This window comes from Stegodyphus dumicola, chromosome 2, assembly GCF_044657685.1.
Source record: "Stegodyphus dumicola isolate Sdum_Otavi_A_Nest chromosome 2, ASM4465768v1".
Lineage (NCBI taxonomy): Eukaryota > Metazoa > Arthropoda > Arachnida > Araneae > Eresidae > Stegodyphus > Stegodyphus dumicola.
In genome coordinates, this window is record NC_140769.1 from 26891925 (window position 1) to 26907683 (window position 15759).

General features: G+C 32.1%; 1 protein-coding gene across 8 annotated transcripts in view; it reads right to left on the reverse strand.

Annotated features, from left to right (window-relative positions):
* LOC118190870 (BTB/POZ domain-containing protein 6-like) overlaps positions 1-14269 on the reverse strand; it is a 17391-nt gene extending 3122 nt beyond the window's left edge. The window contains exons 1-4 of one of the 8 annotated variants that reach the window (XM_035361664.2): positions 14111-14261; positions 13366-13542; positions 11669-11791; positions 6733-6987 (exon numbers count right to left, since the gene is read on the reverse strand). In XM_035361664.2, coding sequence (XP_035217555.1) covers positions 6733-6983 — 251 coding nt within the window. In that variant the 5' untranslated portion in view covers positions 6984-6987; positions 11669-11791; positions 13366-13542; positions 14111-14261. Of the gene's footprint in view, positions 1-6732; positions 7005-11668; positions 11792-13365; positions 13543-14110 lie in introns of all 8 variants that reach the window. The other 7 variants (XM_035361662.2, XM_085810539.1, XM_035361663.2 and 4 more) reach the window with 7 other exon arrangements.
* Between the last annotated feature and the right edge of the window lie 1490 nt (positions 14270-15759).

Consider the following 15759-nt stretch of genomic DNA (forward strand, 5'->3'; position numbering starts at 1 on the left):
ATGTATTCTGATCACAGTGCCACTAATTTGCACAGTGTAGTTTTACTCAGCAACTTCTTATCAAGAAAACATATTCAGATTTTATACGTATTGGCTTGTTTTTGAATGGGTTATCGTTATTTTTCCTTAATTTTTGGAAACCACTGTATATGTATATACCCACCCTCTTACCTGGCTTGGTGAGCTCTGTTTTTTTAAAATTCTTATATGTTGGTAAATTGTGCATTCTTTGCTTTAAAAGTGATTGAATTAAGCTGTTCTTAAAGTGTTGAATAATGTTGTTATCCGATTAAGCTTTCCATGTCTTTAGTTAATCTGCATGCAATAGTTCTAGAATTATCAACAATTTAAGAGAGGCACTAGGCCTAACATGGTCGTTATGTGTTTACACTTGAAACCCTTGGTAGTATAGTGAATTCAGTTAGTGCACCAAATTCAGCATCCTTTTGTTCAGTGGTTTGTTTTTGCATAGAAACTCTAATTTTAATTGTAAATTTTTTAAAAAAACATGCTTTTAAATGTATTTGGTGTTTTAATATTTTTCTGAATTTCACAATTTTTAATGAAGATGTTTTGAGTTTTTATGTATTTTTGCCTTGCCGTGAAGGAAGAACTGAATTGATTGAATGAGAAATATATCTCTAATTAAATTCAAGGAAACAAGTTTAAATGAAGTGCAGCAAAAAATGTGTATAATTTAGTAGGCTTTAGAAGGAAGTCATGTAGTGTCCATCAGATTTTTTTCTTGATGCAGACATGAAGTAAGCTTTTTCTTACTATACTGAACCTTCTGAACACAAATATGCACTTAATTTCTAAGACTAGCTCTTATTTAGAAGTGACAACAAAATTCACATTACATTCTAATAATACTTATATGCATTGTTTTCCTATTAATTCAACATAATTAAAATTTACAAAAACTAAATATGCTTTTCTTTTTACTAAATCTTACCTTCTGAACACGAATATGCCCTTTATTTTGGAAGACTTGGCTTTTGTATAGAAGTTACAGCAAAATTTAAAAACATAATTTTTCTTACTGTAATAATTCTCTTTTATGGATAAATACAGCAGACAAAAGCAAAATACTAATGAATATTTGAACAAAATATTATGAACTTAAGGCTTTGACAAAGCCTGTACTCTTTAGCTTGCTGTGCATCAGCACTTCTAAAACCCCAACAGAAATCAGGTAACGCCTTTGCACTTGACCTCCCCATTGACAGCCAAGTACATTCTTATTTAACAAAAAGATATGCTTCTTCCCCCACCCCCACAAAAAAAAATGTACAGTCATACATTTTATTCTAAATATTTGGTTCTCCTATTTTTTAATCGCCATTCTGAACTCCCCTTAAAAAAAAAAAAAAAAAAAAAAAAAAAAAAAAAATTATTATTGCTTATGGAGGTGCAACATGAAAAGTTGCAAATGAAAGAAAAGCATATGTTTTGCCCAACTGGTCGGTTGGTTTCAGAATACTATTTGTAACAGCATAGCGATTTATTTACTATTGGGCAGAGAAATGGATGTTTATTGTGGTGGGAAAAAGAAACTCAGCCTTTGAAAATACAACTGAGTGAAACAGTTTTGACAGAAGTACAGTCTCTACATCTTATGCAGCAAATAAATAAGCGGCCCCCAAAAAATTGCAAACATAAATGAAAATCTGTTTATACAATGAAAAAAAAAAAAGCCAGCAGTAGTCTTCTACAATACTGAATAATTGGCATACTATGTTAAGACACTGGTGAATTCTCTCTCAAATGTTTCACATAGAGAGGTAACCCCAGTCATGGCGAAAATCATTGATCATATACAAGAGGAACTGAGGATTTATTCAGAATGTTGGTGAGCATATAAAACAGAGAAACTGAAAAAAGCAGATTCAAGATATTTTACTGTGAACCATAATCCAAAGACAGCTGCTCGTGCATGAAATGTTGAAAGACTGTTGCTTTGTTAAGTGACAGAATAAAAATCAACGAGGCAAGGTTTACCATCATCATGAGTCATAATTTAGAGTTTATGTGGGGAAAGTCCTTGGGACAAGAAAATACTAAATTGGTGCCATATTAAAAGCAATGATAGAAATATGGCAGCCACAAAGGATATATGAGAAATAAACATGAACTTAATGATAATTTGGTGCCAACTTTGTGCTTAAAAATGTGGTTTATAATACAGTACAAAGTCCAAGATCCGGACCTCAAAGCCATCACCAACTTTTTTTTATCGGTATGCTTTATGCATGCACATTTGATTTCTCCTCTCTGCGCATAATAAAGCACATAGAGAGTCTCCGATTCTTAATTTCACTTCGGCACTAAATAAAATACATCATTATTGAAGAACCAAGCACTTTATGATAAATCTGTATGATCAATAATTTGTCCCTTTGCTTTGTATCTGCTTGGCATGCATCTCAAACCGAAACATTCTACATAGATACATCACTGATTTTACATGTACTAATATTATATATTCAATGCCAACTTGGTGAATTATTATTTATTATATTTTGCTTTCATCACTGCATGTTTATCAACACATGACAACTTGAGTAATGACTCATGTAGAGATGCCTAAACAATTTTTTTTTGTGTTAGTAATTGAATAATAAAGAGTATGGTAATCTTTTATGTTGACATTGTACTTGGAGATGATTACAGATTTAAGTTAAATGCACTAAGAAATTTAAAAAAATTAACAAAAATTTCTTTGCATATGCTAAAAATAGATTTTGCTAATAATACTCATAGGTCAAAAGATTACATTTAGTGCTATTTGAATTAAGATTAACTGATTTGTTATTCACATAAACCCAGAACCAGTGCCAGGGCTCGTATGCCCGCACCGGGCAGCAGAATTTAGGGAAGACAAAGGGAAATGTTTCGTAGCACAATTTAAGATCCACAGAGACTGCATCATGCAGTAAGATATCTAGCACCTGCAATCAATAAGTATATGTGGGAATTTATTTATTCAGGACTCTGATAAGCCTTAAGCATGTGCAAGAAATAGATATAAGTATAATAAATAACTAACACAATTCAGGCTTAATTGTCTCAGTGTGCGATAGAAGCAAGATAAAATTTAGCGGAACAACTTGTCGTTAGTTGCCAGTCTCATGATTACATAACCAAATATGTATAGTGAACAATAGCTACATTTTATGATGATAGCCACGAATTTTAAAAGTTTTCAGATATTGCAAACCAAAGGTAAAATTTTCCAATTAATGCATTTGGTAAAGATAATGTGGAGAAGTGGTAATAAATAAAGATGATACAAAAGAAGTTCTTCATTGTGATGACAATGCTCCTCAATCATCAATCAATTAATAGATGGCGAAATCTGTAGTAGGGTTCTAGATCCAGAAAATGTTACTAACGATAGTGAAGAAAGTGGCAAAGAGGTTACTGAAAACGAAAAAATTTTGATTGACAACTTGGTCGGAATTCTCGACACAGCAATTACAGTACCTCAATGATGTAACTAAGCAAGAAATTATGTCTGTCTACAGAATTAAAGAGATTAAACAACTTACATTGAAAGAAATGTTTAATAAAGTAGACAAATAAATATTAAACTTTTTTTGTAAATTTTTATGCCATTTAGATCATAAATGCTTCAGCATTTCAGAAATCACGATTTCATATTTTTATAATTTCCAAATGCCATCTTACTAGATTTAAACTGATGATCTAATACCTGGAAAAATCCCAAATCCGAATCTCGGACTTTGTACTATAATAAGGAAGTAATCATGTTTCTTTACACATTCACCTCTACTTTTCTTTTAAATCACAATGAAAGCCAATTAAATATTTTAATGTCATTTTGATGTTCAGCATTCAGAAACTGGTAAAGATTGAAAACTTATGCAATGGAATATATGTGTGTAAAACAATGTTATTAATCAGCTAGAAAATATCATGTTAGGAAGAATCCATATTGGATTTTGTGTTATTTACAATATTAAAAAATCAGAAAGGAAAACAATAAAATTTCCTACATGAGTCTGGTACTTAGAAAAATATCAACACTCAACAAACATTAAAAAAATCCTTTACTGGCTAATGTGTTGTATAAGTTCAGAGAAAAGAGATGAAACAGGACCAAAGCTATTAGAAAAGATAAGCAGTTTCAGCAAGTAATAAATTTGTCAAAAGAACATAATAATAATAATAATTTGTTCAGAGAAAAAAGATCTGAAGGCACGTCCATAAACAGGACCAAAGTTATAAGAAAAGATAAGCAGTTTCAGCAAATAATTAATTTATCAAAAAAAAAAAAAAAAAAAAAAAAAGAGAGAGAGAGAAAAGAAAGAAAAAGAAAAGAAAAGCTGTTTGTTATCAGATGGATGGCTTTCAAATTTTAAAATAAGGCATGAAATTCAGAAATTAGACATTTCAGGTAAACTAAAAATCTATCAATAAAGATGCCACATACTAAAATAAGCTAATTGTCTATACAACTGTGACTGAAAATATTTTGTTCCTAGTCAAGCATATAATGTTAGGCTTTGTACCACACATAATGGAATTATTTGCCAAATTTTACATTTGCAGGTTTCAAAGAGGAAAATGCAAAAGATTTTACATTCAGTAACTAAGTTGACTAATTTTATTTTATAGAAATGCTTCTGGAAATCATGAATCTTTTACTGCTGGGAAATAAAGCCTAGAGTAATTAAGAGTCTTTTTTTTTTTTTTTTTTTTTTTTTGCCTGTAACTTACAAATTTCAAACTCTTAGATGACTGCAGAATTATTGGGAGAGGAGTTTTTCTACTACTTTATACTAGTGGTTAAAGATAATTTTGAAGACCTTGATAACTCTAAAGACCTTTCGCTTTTGGATAATTGTAGAGCACATATTTAGCTCTCTGAACTCATATCAGGAGTATTGCATCATACTTTAACCGTATACATGAGCTTTGATACAATCTATGGATTCAAAGAGTTTTTTAAACGTTTAAATATTAGAATTAGCTTAATTAAAAAATTTAATACAATTCATAAAAATTCTCATAACAGGATCAAGAACTTCCAAGTTCAATTTGATACAAAAGATACTTATAGCTACTATTGCTAGGGATCATGTAAATAACATTTCAAAAGCTTCATGAAAACTGTAGCCAAATCCCATGAAGTAAAAATCTATTGAAGAAAGTAAAACTGTTGATGATCTAATGATCAACTACTCAAGAGCTTATTGAATAAGTGTTACTTAAAATAATCCATTAATTAAATTTACAAAAAATTAAATTATTGAATAGATCAAAAGGATAAAAATGAACCACCCATGAAAGAGTTAAGTGACTATATTAGAATTAAAAGTGTGTTCAATCTGCAGGTTGAGGAATTGGAAAATCACTTGTCAAGATGTTGATGAAATGTTAAATACATTTACGGAATTTGCCAAGAAAAACAAAAAATATTACATTAGAGAAGAAATAATAAATATGCATATTCTACAGAATTTCTTTAAATGCTAAAAGCTTTATGTTTTATTGATCTTCAATATATTGTCACAAGCTACACTTTTTTAAGAATCAAAACCATATCTATTGCAGCAGGTGTTTTATTCAAAATATTTCCATTCACGAGGAGTTCAAAATTAAGCATAGAAAAATATATGGCAAATCTACAAAGTTTTATAGAAACCTCAGAAGAATTAATAAAGCTTGAATTATGATTTTACTGGCACTGCAACTGGTAACTATGTTCCTATTATTTGACCAATGGCATTTTTAACATTTTTTTGTGTATATTAATTTAATGTTTGAACCAATGTCTCTATTGCTTGTCTAGTACCACTTGTCTCTATTGCTTTGTATCACTCAGCCTGATCAATTATCATTTATATTGTATTATACGTAGAATTACTCAGTCTGACGAATTATTATATATTAATAGCCTGACCTATTATTATTGTATATTTATTTTTAACAATTCAATGCTGCTCGTAGTTATTCCCTACCTACTATCCTTCAAAAAGTATGGCTCTGAATTCAATCCTCCTCTCACCTCTAAACCTGGTTATTTGGCATTTTACACTCTCTCTCTTTTTCAGTCAACAAACAAGGATCAACCACTAACCAACTGCACCACTCCAAAGTTTTCTTGCTTCTGACCTCACACCACTACTCTGGTAGTAGCAATTCTATTTTTCAGCAGACCACCACCTACTTCGGCACAACATGATTAAATGACTTGTTGAATGGAATTGATTTCGCTTAACTTACAGCTACCAAGTGAAATTGTCTTAGGTCTATTCACACATCCTCTGAACACCTTATGCTAGCAATAAGACTGCAATTTACTGCTTATCTGTTGCATACAGAATTGGACTTCGTCGGGATACCTTAATTCATGTGACTATGTCATCTAAACCGAAACTTTACATTTTGAACGCAAATTGGCAGCTGGCAGAAAGAATCTCATATTACATTATTTGTGGTATTTTACGAATTAATATATATTTATGAATGACAGATTAAATATTTTGTTAAAGTAACTGAAGTAGATCACAAAAATCAAACCTATCACATTCTATTCATATACAGCAGATTACAACATTTCATACCTTTATAATAGCTATATATTTTTAAAGAACTTCTTTTATTCAAATCTATGAAAAGATATAACCTATTGTATAAATTTTTAAAATAAATAAATAAAAATAAAAATTTTCAAACAAATTAATATATAAGGAGAAAAATAACCTTAATAACTGCTCCATAGTAGAAGGAGTAATATTGTCAATTACTATTTCCCTTATTCTATCCTCAGATGTTTCACCTTCCAGAAGTTCTCGAAAGACACTACTTTCAGCAGACAGTACTAAAGCATGTGCTGGAAACTGCCATCTGGATGCATCTGTCTGGACAACTACATAAAGGTCTTTTAATTCTTCATTCAAATATAATAGCTCTCCTGCACTGCAGAATGAAGGTGGTCTAAGTAGATGACTCATATTCCTGTATGCAGAAATAAACTGAAATAAAATATCGCTATTAAAACTAAAAATCATGTTTTTATTTAAGAAGAGACATTTTTCTTCCTTGAACAGAAACAAAAATTTCAACAATAATATTACCCTATATACCCCATTGCCACCGAAGCTCTGCATTCAAGATCTATTTGGTACCAGAATCTAAAACTATTTCAATACTACCTGCATCTAAAACTATTTCAATACTACTTGCATCTAAAACTATTTCAATACTACCTGCATCTAAAACTATTTTGGTACTTTCTTATCCACACCCTCCCACTGAAAAACTGTAAGCTTTTTGGAGAGGATTTATGAACTTATTGGTGACTAATTTTTCACCAAGCTAATGCACAAAAGGCAACAGTCATTTTCAAAATGGCGGAACACTAAGAATTCATACAAGAGCAATCAATCAATAAAATTAGAAATGCAAGAAACATGACTAATAAAACACTTATCTTCCTTTGCCAAATGCTTCCTATTTTGCACTGTTGATCTCCCAATAAACACAGTGATCTGTTTTGTTTAAGAAAAAATTGGTAAAAATATATTTATGAGTGCCCCTTGGTGATAGTTTGTGATTTTTGGAGGTATATGGACACCGAGTTTGTGCAATTCTTTTGATTTGTTATTTTGGCTTTGTGTAGCGCTGATTTTTGCACCAAAAATCACCACTACACAAATCCAAAGTAACAAGTCAAAGAATGCACAAACTCAATATCCATGTACACATCGACCTATTTCCACTTGAAAAAATATCAGAGAATTGCATAAACTAGACATTGCACACTTTCTTGACTTTGTCCGTGTACACATCGATCTATATTAACTTAAAAAGTCAAAGGAGCAGCCAACAAAAAATATATAATCTCAATAAATTACACTTTAAATCAAACAATGAAATAACATAAAAAAAGGAATTTCATCTTAGCACTACACAAAGGAAATATCCACTTACCTCATTTACAAATTTCCGTGTCTTCAGTCAAACACAATTTTTTAACTCCATCCAAAAACTTCCTAAAATTATCTGAACTAGAATCTTTATACTGGCATTGCCACATAAATTCACAAAAATAAGGGTAAAAAATATCCTCCGTAGTGCTGGTATCCTCCGATGTTCGACCATACACATTTCCTTCCTACAAACAGGACACTTATAATGGCTACTAAGTAAACCTTCATTTACACACCAGTCAATTAATGCTTTTTTCTCTTTTGTTCCAAATCATTCAGAAAATTCAAATTATTCTTACCACAATCAGCTATTTTACAGCATAAACCACAAAATAACAACGTACTTCTTATCCAAAATCCAACACACAAAAGTATTTTGAAATCTTTTCTCATCATTCAAATTCACTGCAATCACACAACCAGTTATGTCATAATAGAATTTCCATAGCATTCAACTACTCAGGTTACCATAAATGAATCAACAACTTAGTGATAATCCAAAGGGGCACCCTTAAATCTACTCTAACAATACATCAAAGAACTGTATAAACTCGGCATTGCGCACCAACCAAAATAAGACAAATAATGCACATACCCGGATCACCACATAAACACTTTTCAGTGATATTGTGGGTTGCCACGTAACTCTTTTCATGACATACTTTGCCTTGTGAATACTTTTGCATGACTTTTTGGTGGAAGTACGGATAGTCAGAAAGTACCATTATTTGACATAAAAAAAAAAATTGAACAAGACAGAAAACGTAAAAGCATATGATGAAATGCCAAATTTATTACATCAACTGATAATCTGCAGAGCATATAATTGATAATTATACCAAATATAATTATACCACTACAACACCTTCATTCCTAGCATTGATAATTATACCACTACAACACCTTCATTCCTAGCATGGTAAAACAGAACACTTAAACTACTATTCGAGCAAAACAAAGATGAAAAATCAAACTTGTTGAATCAGTAACTAATCTATCTAGCAAAACATAAAATAAACTATCAGCTTGTTGAAATAGAAGATTTTAGATGCAGGCAAATTAGGTATATATTGGTTTTTCTAACATCAAAATCATGCCAACCAATATAACCAATATATTGAATATTTGCACGTACCCCATCATTGTGTACTAAGGTTTCCTAATTGAATCGGTTCACTTGCTATGAAAAATTTTTTGCAACACTTCAATATTCTTATTATGACACATTTTAAAAATACTACTATTAATTGCACAATTTTCATTTATGGAAAAACGGATTCACTCTCTTTGTTCATGAATTCTAAAGAAAGTTGTTTTGAAAACCGTTAACATATATCAGTGGTGTAGCGTAGGCTTTAGAAGCCCAGAGTATACACTGGTGTGCAAAAATTAAGGACGAGACAGTTTTTTCAATATAACTTTGTACAAAAGCTTTCCAAATCAACACATTTAATACCGTAAGATCCCCAATACGTAAGGACATGAGTAATGTAAGCAACACTTACTAAAAGAGAAATCAGAGGGATAAAAAGAAGCTTTATTGAAAAAGTAGCACGGAGCGCAATGCAACTGAGGGCCGAAACATCCCTGTGATGGGTGTCCAGCAAGAAACATCCGGTCTTTAATAGGGGATATGATCTTCCCTGACTGCTAGGCAGGTTTCACAGCGTCTGCCCATGCTGAGAATGAGGGTGTCAATGAGTTGTTGAGGCATTGCTGCCCATTCGTCTTGCAGCGCCAATCGAAGCTCCGGAATCGTTACTGGTGGTAAGGTACGAGCTGCCAAGCGTCTGCCTAGAAAATCCCATACATGCTCAATGATATTGAGATCCGGAGATCGTGCCGGCCAATCCATACGTTCAATATCCTCACTCTCTAAGAGCTGTTCGGCAGCTACTGTGCGATGACATGGTGCATTGTCGTCCATGAAAAGGAACTGCGGACCCATAGCGCCTCTAAAAAGACGCACATATGGACGAAGAATCTCGTTACAATAACGGGTCCCGTTGACTGAACCTGCGTCGAAGATGTGAAGGTCTGTACGACTACCAAGCATGATGCCTCCCCAAACGAGAACACCGCCACCTCCATACCTGTCCCTTTCAATGATGTTCGAGGGATGATTGCGGCTTCCCCGCTCTCTCCAGATAAGTATGCGATGAGAATCGCTACTCAGACTGAATCTGCTCTCATCTGTAAAGAGTACTCGTCCCCATTCATTGTCTCTCCAATTCCGGTGTTCCCGGCACCACAGAGAACGCCTTCTCCGATGGGCAGGCATTAGAGGTACACACTGTACAGGGTGTCGTGCAAACAAACCACCACCGTGCAGTCTTCTGGCCACGGTAAAACGCGATATTGGTCGTCCAGTCGCCTGTGTCGTGCGTCTAGCGATTTCTCCCGCTGTCTGCCGCCTGTTTCTTCTGGCTTGTAAGGCAATATACCGGTCATCTGTGGGTGTGGTTCCTCATGAACGACCACTACTAAACCCCCGGATAGCTGTTCCTGTAGTTTGAAATTGTCTCCAAAGTCGTGAAATGATGCTGTGAGCAATTCCGAACTCTGCAGCCACATTTGTCACACTGCGGCCTTCCTCTAACTTCCCAATGATTCGACCTTGGGTAAAAGCATCCAGATGTACTCTAACAGATTGATTATTTGCCATTTCTCGCTGAGGCAGCAACTCGGTGTGATTTTAACTGCTATACGGAGTGCAATCTCTTTGCCAGAAATACTGATCTTACAACGACAACATGCTTTATACTACTCAGACACTCCCCCATTACGTCTACCTGCATATCCGCGCATGTGCTACCGTACATCACCTTACTTAATCTCCTGATTGGTCTTTCTGTCCGCTCTGCCTCTTCGTTCAGCTGATATGCTAATTTTTCGACTTCGTCCTTAATTTTTGCACACCAGTGTATATCAACTGCTTTGAAGTTTAGTTTCGAATTTAACGAAATTAACATTAACTTCAGCTGCTTTATGAAATTCAGTTTTAAATTTATAGAAAGCAACCTTCACAAAGGTGCTGCTGCCTTTATATTGGGAAACTCTTGCGAAGGTTTCTGTCTTGAGACCACCTTACTTAATCTCCTGATTGGTCTTTCTGTCCGCTCTGCCTCTTCGTTCAGCTGATATGCTAATTTTTCGACTTCGTCCTTAATTTCTGCACACCAGTGTAGGTAACATTCGCTGTTCCCCGCAGTTGTATAAAAAAATGGATGTGTAATTGTGAATAAGTTAAATGTTATAATATTCCTATTCAGATACACTATACATTGAATTGCAGCTATAGCTTAATCTAATTAGTATAGGTACAAAGATTTTGGTTATTCCTTATAAAATTGACCCTATAGTACAAAGGAAATATTTTTAACTAGCAGGTAAACAAAAATAAAAATTGTAATACTCACATAATTGTATGCATAACACGAATCAAACATGCAGGCCATCAATTAATAGTTTACATAAAATGTTTTGACAATGGTTAACAGTTATTTCGACAATATTTAACAATTACAAACCACAATACACACTTAAAGATAATCATGAAATGTAGCAGGTAAATTGAGTTAATATGAACTGGAGGACTAATGTTGCAGGTGTTATTAAGTAATATTGAAATCTATTATGTAAAAATTAATTCTTGTTAAATATTCTTTGTGAACAATTTACACTTAAAATAAAATATGAGCAATTACCGTAAGGTCAGTAGACAATGCTGCCACTCTCTAGAGTAAGCAAGATGAATACACTCACTTAAAGAAAGGTTTTCCTGGTTCCGCTACAGATTAAAGTTCTGTGCTCATTTAAATCGGTCCAAACTGTAGGTGCAAAAAAGTATGAAAATAAATGTTTCAATCTATTAATTCAGATTACAAGATATTATTATTACCTATTGTGAAATTTTGCAATTGTATTGTGCCACCTAGGGTGCGCCACACCCACCATGCTGGCATACATTTCAGAATCCATACAGAATTATAAGCTATTACAAAACTAAACTGAACTATTAGTTCTCTGCATAAAAATATGTATAAATATGAAACCTTGTTTTATGGCAACTTGGTGGAAGATATATAGTCTGCTTCATTTGAAATATAGTTATGGCAAATAATCATAATTGCTTCAGTAGCTAAATGTTGCATATTTTAAAGTTACACTAGTTATTTAGCAAGCTTTTTCAAAATTCTGGCACTGACTTATCACTTTTATTTGTTTGCATAATATTAAAAGTGTATGTATTAGATTCAATAAAATTTAGTCATTTTCTAATTCTTTATAAGTGGCATGAGACACATCTAAAATTTGCCCTTTTTTATGGGTAGAACAAATAGCTATAATTACAACTTGTGACGACTTAAACTTAATTGGGAAGCACTTCCGCAGAGAACCCGGTAAATGTAAATATTGCCAACTTTGGCGATAATAGTTCAAACCTGGTAACCCCGCGGATTTATCCTATTCGCTTGTTCGAAGTTTGCAACCATTCCTCTTGCGTTCACTTTGTTGAATTATCACTGTCATTGTTCGCATTTGCAGATTTATATTATTCTTCTCTTATTTATTATTATTTTTTCTGAATTTTTTTAACAACGAATAGATAGAAATATTTTGGTAGATAAATGCCGGTTCTCGGTTCGGGATAAAAGGAAAATACGGCGGGAGAGGTGAATGCTAATTTGTAACACGGCTGTTGACGTTGTGTTCTTAATTATTAACAGGTGTAAGCATGCAGAACTATGAGGTTTTTAACCTGTAAAATAATTTGTTTTTGTAGGCCGCAAAAATATGCATGTGCATTTTAAGTAATGCTTTTATTTTTATTATTGGTTATTGTCATCTAAAATTATGAGAATAAATCAATTTTTATGGCGTAAAATTTTAACAAGATAATATCTTGTTAATGCTTTTCTAACAATAACCTTTCAGAGGATTGCAGGTGTGACATAAATAGATCATTAAATTGAAATAAAAAATATGATTGATTATCTAAGATGACAGAATAGTTTGATGCATCACCATGGTCATCAAAATTAGCAAACCACTGCTGATGTAAGGATTATATTGTTTTCCGTGTTAACTGGAATTTAAGACAAATTTTTTTCGTTTATCACGTTTAACCAGGTAATTTCAGTACATTAATACTAATTTATATTTTTTATTTCCATTATAAATGCTTATATATTGTCTTATGCTTAATATATTCTTTTCTGTGCTAACTTGAATTTAATACAAATTTATATCCGTATATCACGTTTAACAGGTTAGTTTTACATCTACATGCATATTATCTGTGAATTTTTACTACCATATGCTTAATATATTGTTTTGTCTGCTAACTTTATTTTACATGCACTAAAAATCACGTTTACAAAATAATAAATATCATGCTTACGGCTCGGCTCATCGTTGATGAACCGCGAGCTTGGCGAGTAAAAATGCAACGGCGCCAACGGGTTCTCTGCAGATGAAAACCCCGTAATTGCTACATCAATGAGAGTAAGCACTAGAGAAATATGAATATTCCATGTAAAAGAAGAACTGCAATCCCCATCATTAGGCTGCCTGGATGCTGGAAAATTGTCAGTATGTACAGTATTAATAAGACAAAAAAAAAAAAAAAAAAAGACTAGAAGCTATTAAAAATTACGAGGGTTTTTAGAAACAAATAACCTGAAAAGAATTAATCAAGTATGTGCGTGAGATGCCCTCTTAACAGCACAGTTTATTAATTAAACAAAACTAGGGAAAAAATATGGTTTCTTTATAGAACATTTTTTATAATGTAAAAATGGTTAAACAAATGTTAATTTCTCGACGTATAAAGATTAGTAATGAAACTGTTTCAAATATGAAATTAAAAATAAATTTACTTATTTACAGAATTACTATTTAAATAATAATACCAAAACTTACTTAACCAAAAATATGCTGAATACAATGAAAAAAGAACCCCACTTAACTAAACATATAAAATTATTTAGAACACCAAATTTAGAAAAAATTAATAGGAATTAATTTAATGTAAAAGTGATGAAACTGAAATTCGCTTAGCATCACTGAATTACTTACTCACTGCGAAAAACTATACATAAGATATATTATATTATAAGCAAAAATGAGTAATTTATATTATTTACCAGTTAATGTGTCAAATCATTTACAATATACCTAGACGAACCTTTAACACTGCTTATTACAAAGCAAATGTTAAAAAAACGAAACAAAAAAATTTACATCTTATCCCCCGATGATATCAAGCTAAGAGTGCGTATAGGAGGAAGGTACAGATAGGCAACTGATCTTGAAATTAAAAGTAAAAATGCTTTTTTAAAAATCTGAAAAGCCTTCTTATTTTACATTAAGCATAAAGGGACATTTTCTAAACTTTTGTGTGTTACCTATACGAACGAATAAATAAATAAACAAATAAAAAGAAAAAATCTGGATTTTGAGTGTTGCCTTTGTTTTTTAAATATCATGTTTTTCGCACTTAAACTATAAAATTCAATTCAACAGCAATATCTAAAATAATTTTAAAATGGGCATATCTTTAGACTTTCGAATACAAAGTCTCGCGAGCTGAAGGAAAAAATTGCTTCTTTTTTTTTTTTTTTTTTTCCGATACGAGTTTTGCCGTTGTTCTCTTTGAAATCGTTGAGTTTGTTATTCAAAAATTTGTTGAAGTGTTACAAAATGTGAATTCGAGAGGCGTTTTCTTAAGGTTTTGTGCGGTACCTTTCACTTCTATCGAAGCGCGCGGCTAGGCGGGATATTTCCGAGAAACGAGATTCTATACTGCAGGACTAACTTGAGAACACTAGATATAGTTAGAGCTACTAGAGATACAGGCTGACTCGTCAGCCATTTTGAATCTAAGCTTTAGGGTTGCAATTTAGGTGTGGAGCGGCAACTTTGGCTCTTTAGCGCTGTCCGCTAAAATTTAACATTCTAGAGAATCCGAATTTCAGCTTTTTTCTGCACTCCTATAAAGATGTGTGGCTTTTTCCCCTTCTTTTGTCTGCAGTTCAGATTCTTTCTCGTATTTTTTTTTTAAATTGCCAAATTTCTCGTATGATTCAAGTTATTTTAAAAGTTTCTAAAACATTTTCACATATCATATTTCAAATTTGTATTTTTAGTTAAAAATGCTTTCTTTTTGAATTCCTTTATTGAATTTTCAATTTTTTCTTTTAAATACACGCATAATGTTATTTATCTCAAAATGTATTTTTTGACAAGAGCTTTCCCTCAACCACATTCTTAATATGGTTGAGGGAAATCCCTCAACCATTAATTTAGGATAAGGTTTAATCTTTAATTTTTGTTTTTTATTTTTAATATGTTATTTGAATTTTGCTCACATGGAATCAAATGTCTATTACTGTAGCAAATTTGTTAAAAATGTTATTTTGTGTGTGTTTCCAGAAAAAGCTGCTAAACAGTTTATGATTTTAAATACTGATTCAAGATATACACCTTTAAATTATAATGCTTTTAGAATGAAATGCAGAATGCTATAAAAATTACTTCAATGCTCAGATGACTGTGGGATTCATAGATTTAATAGAGTAAAAAATTCCATTAATTTTTTTTTCTTTATTTAGCTATAAACAATATTAAAATAATACACACACAAATAAATAAAAATAAAAATAATACCTTTACATACAGAATTTACAGATACTATTTACTTATAAGTTTATTTGTTGTTGATGGTTACTTTTTATTATACTTGGAAAAATTATACTTACATACATATGCTCTTAATATTACACGTATCTGAATA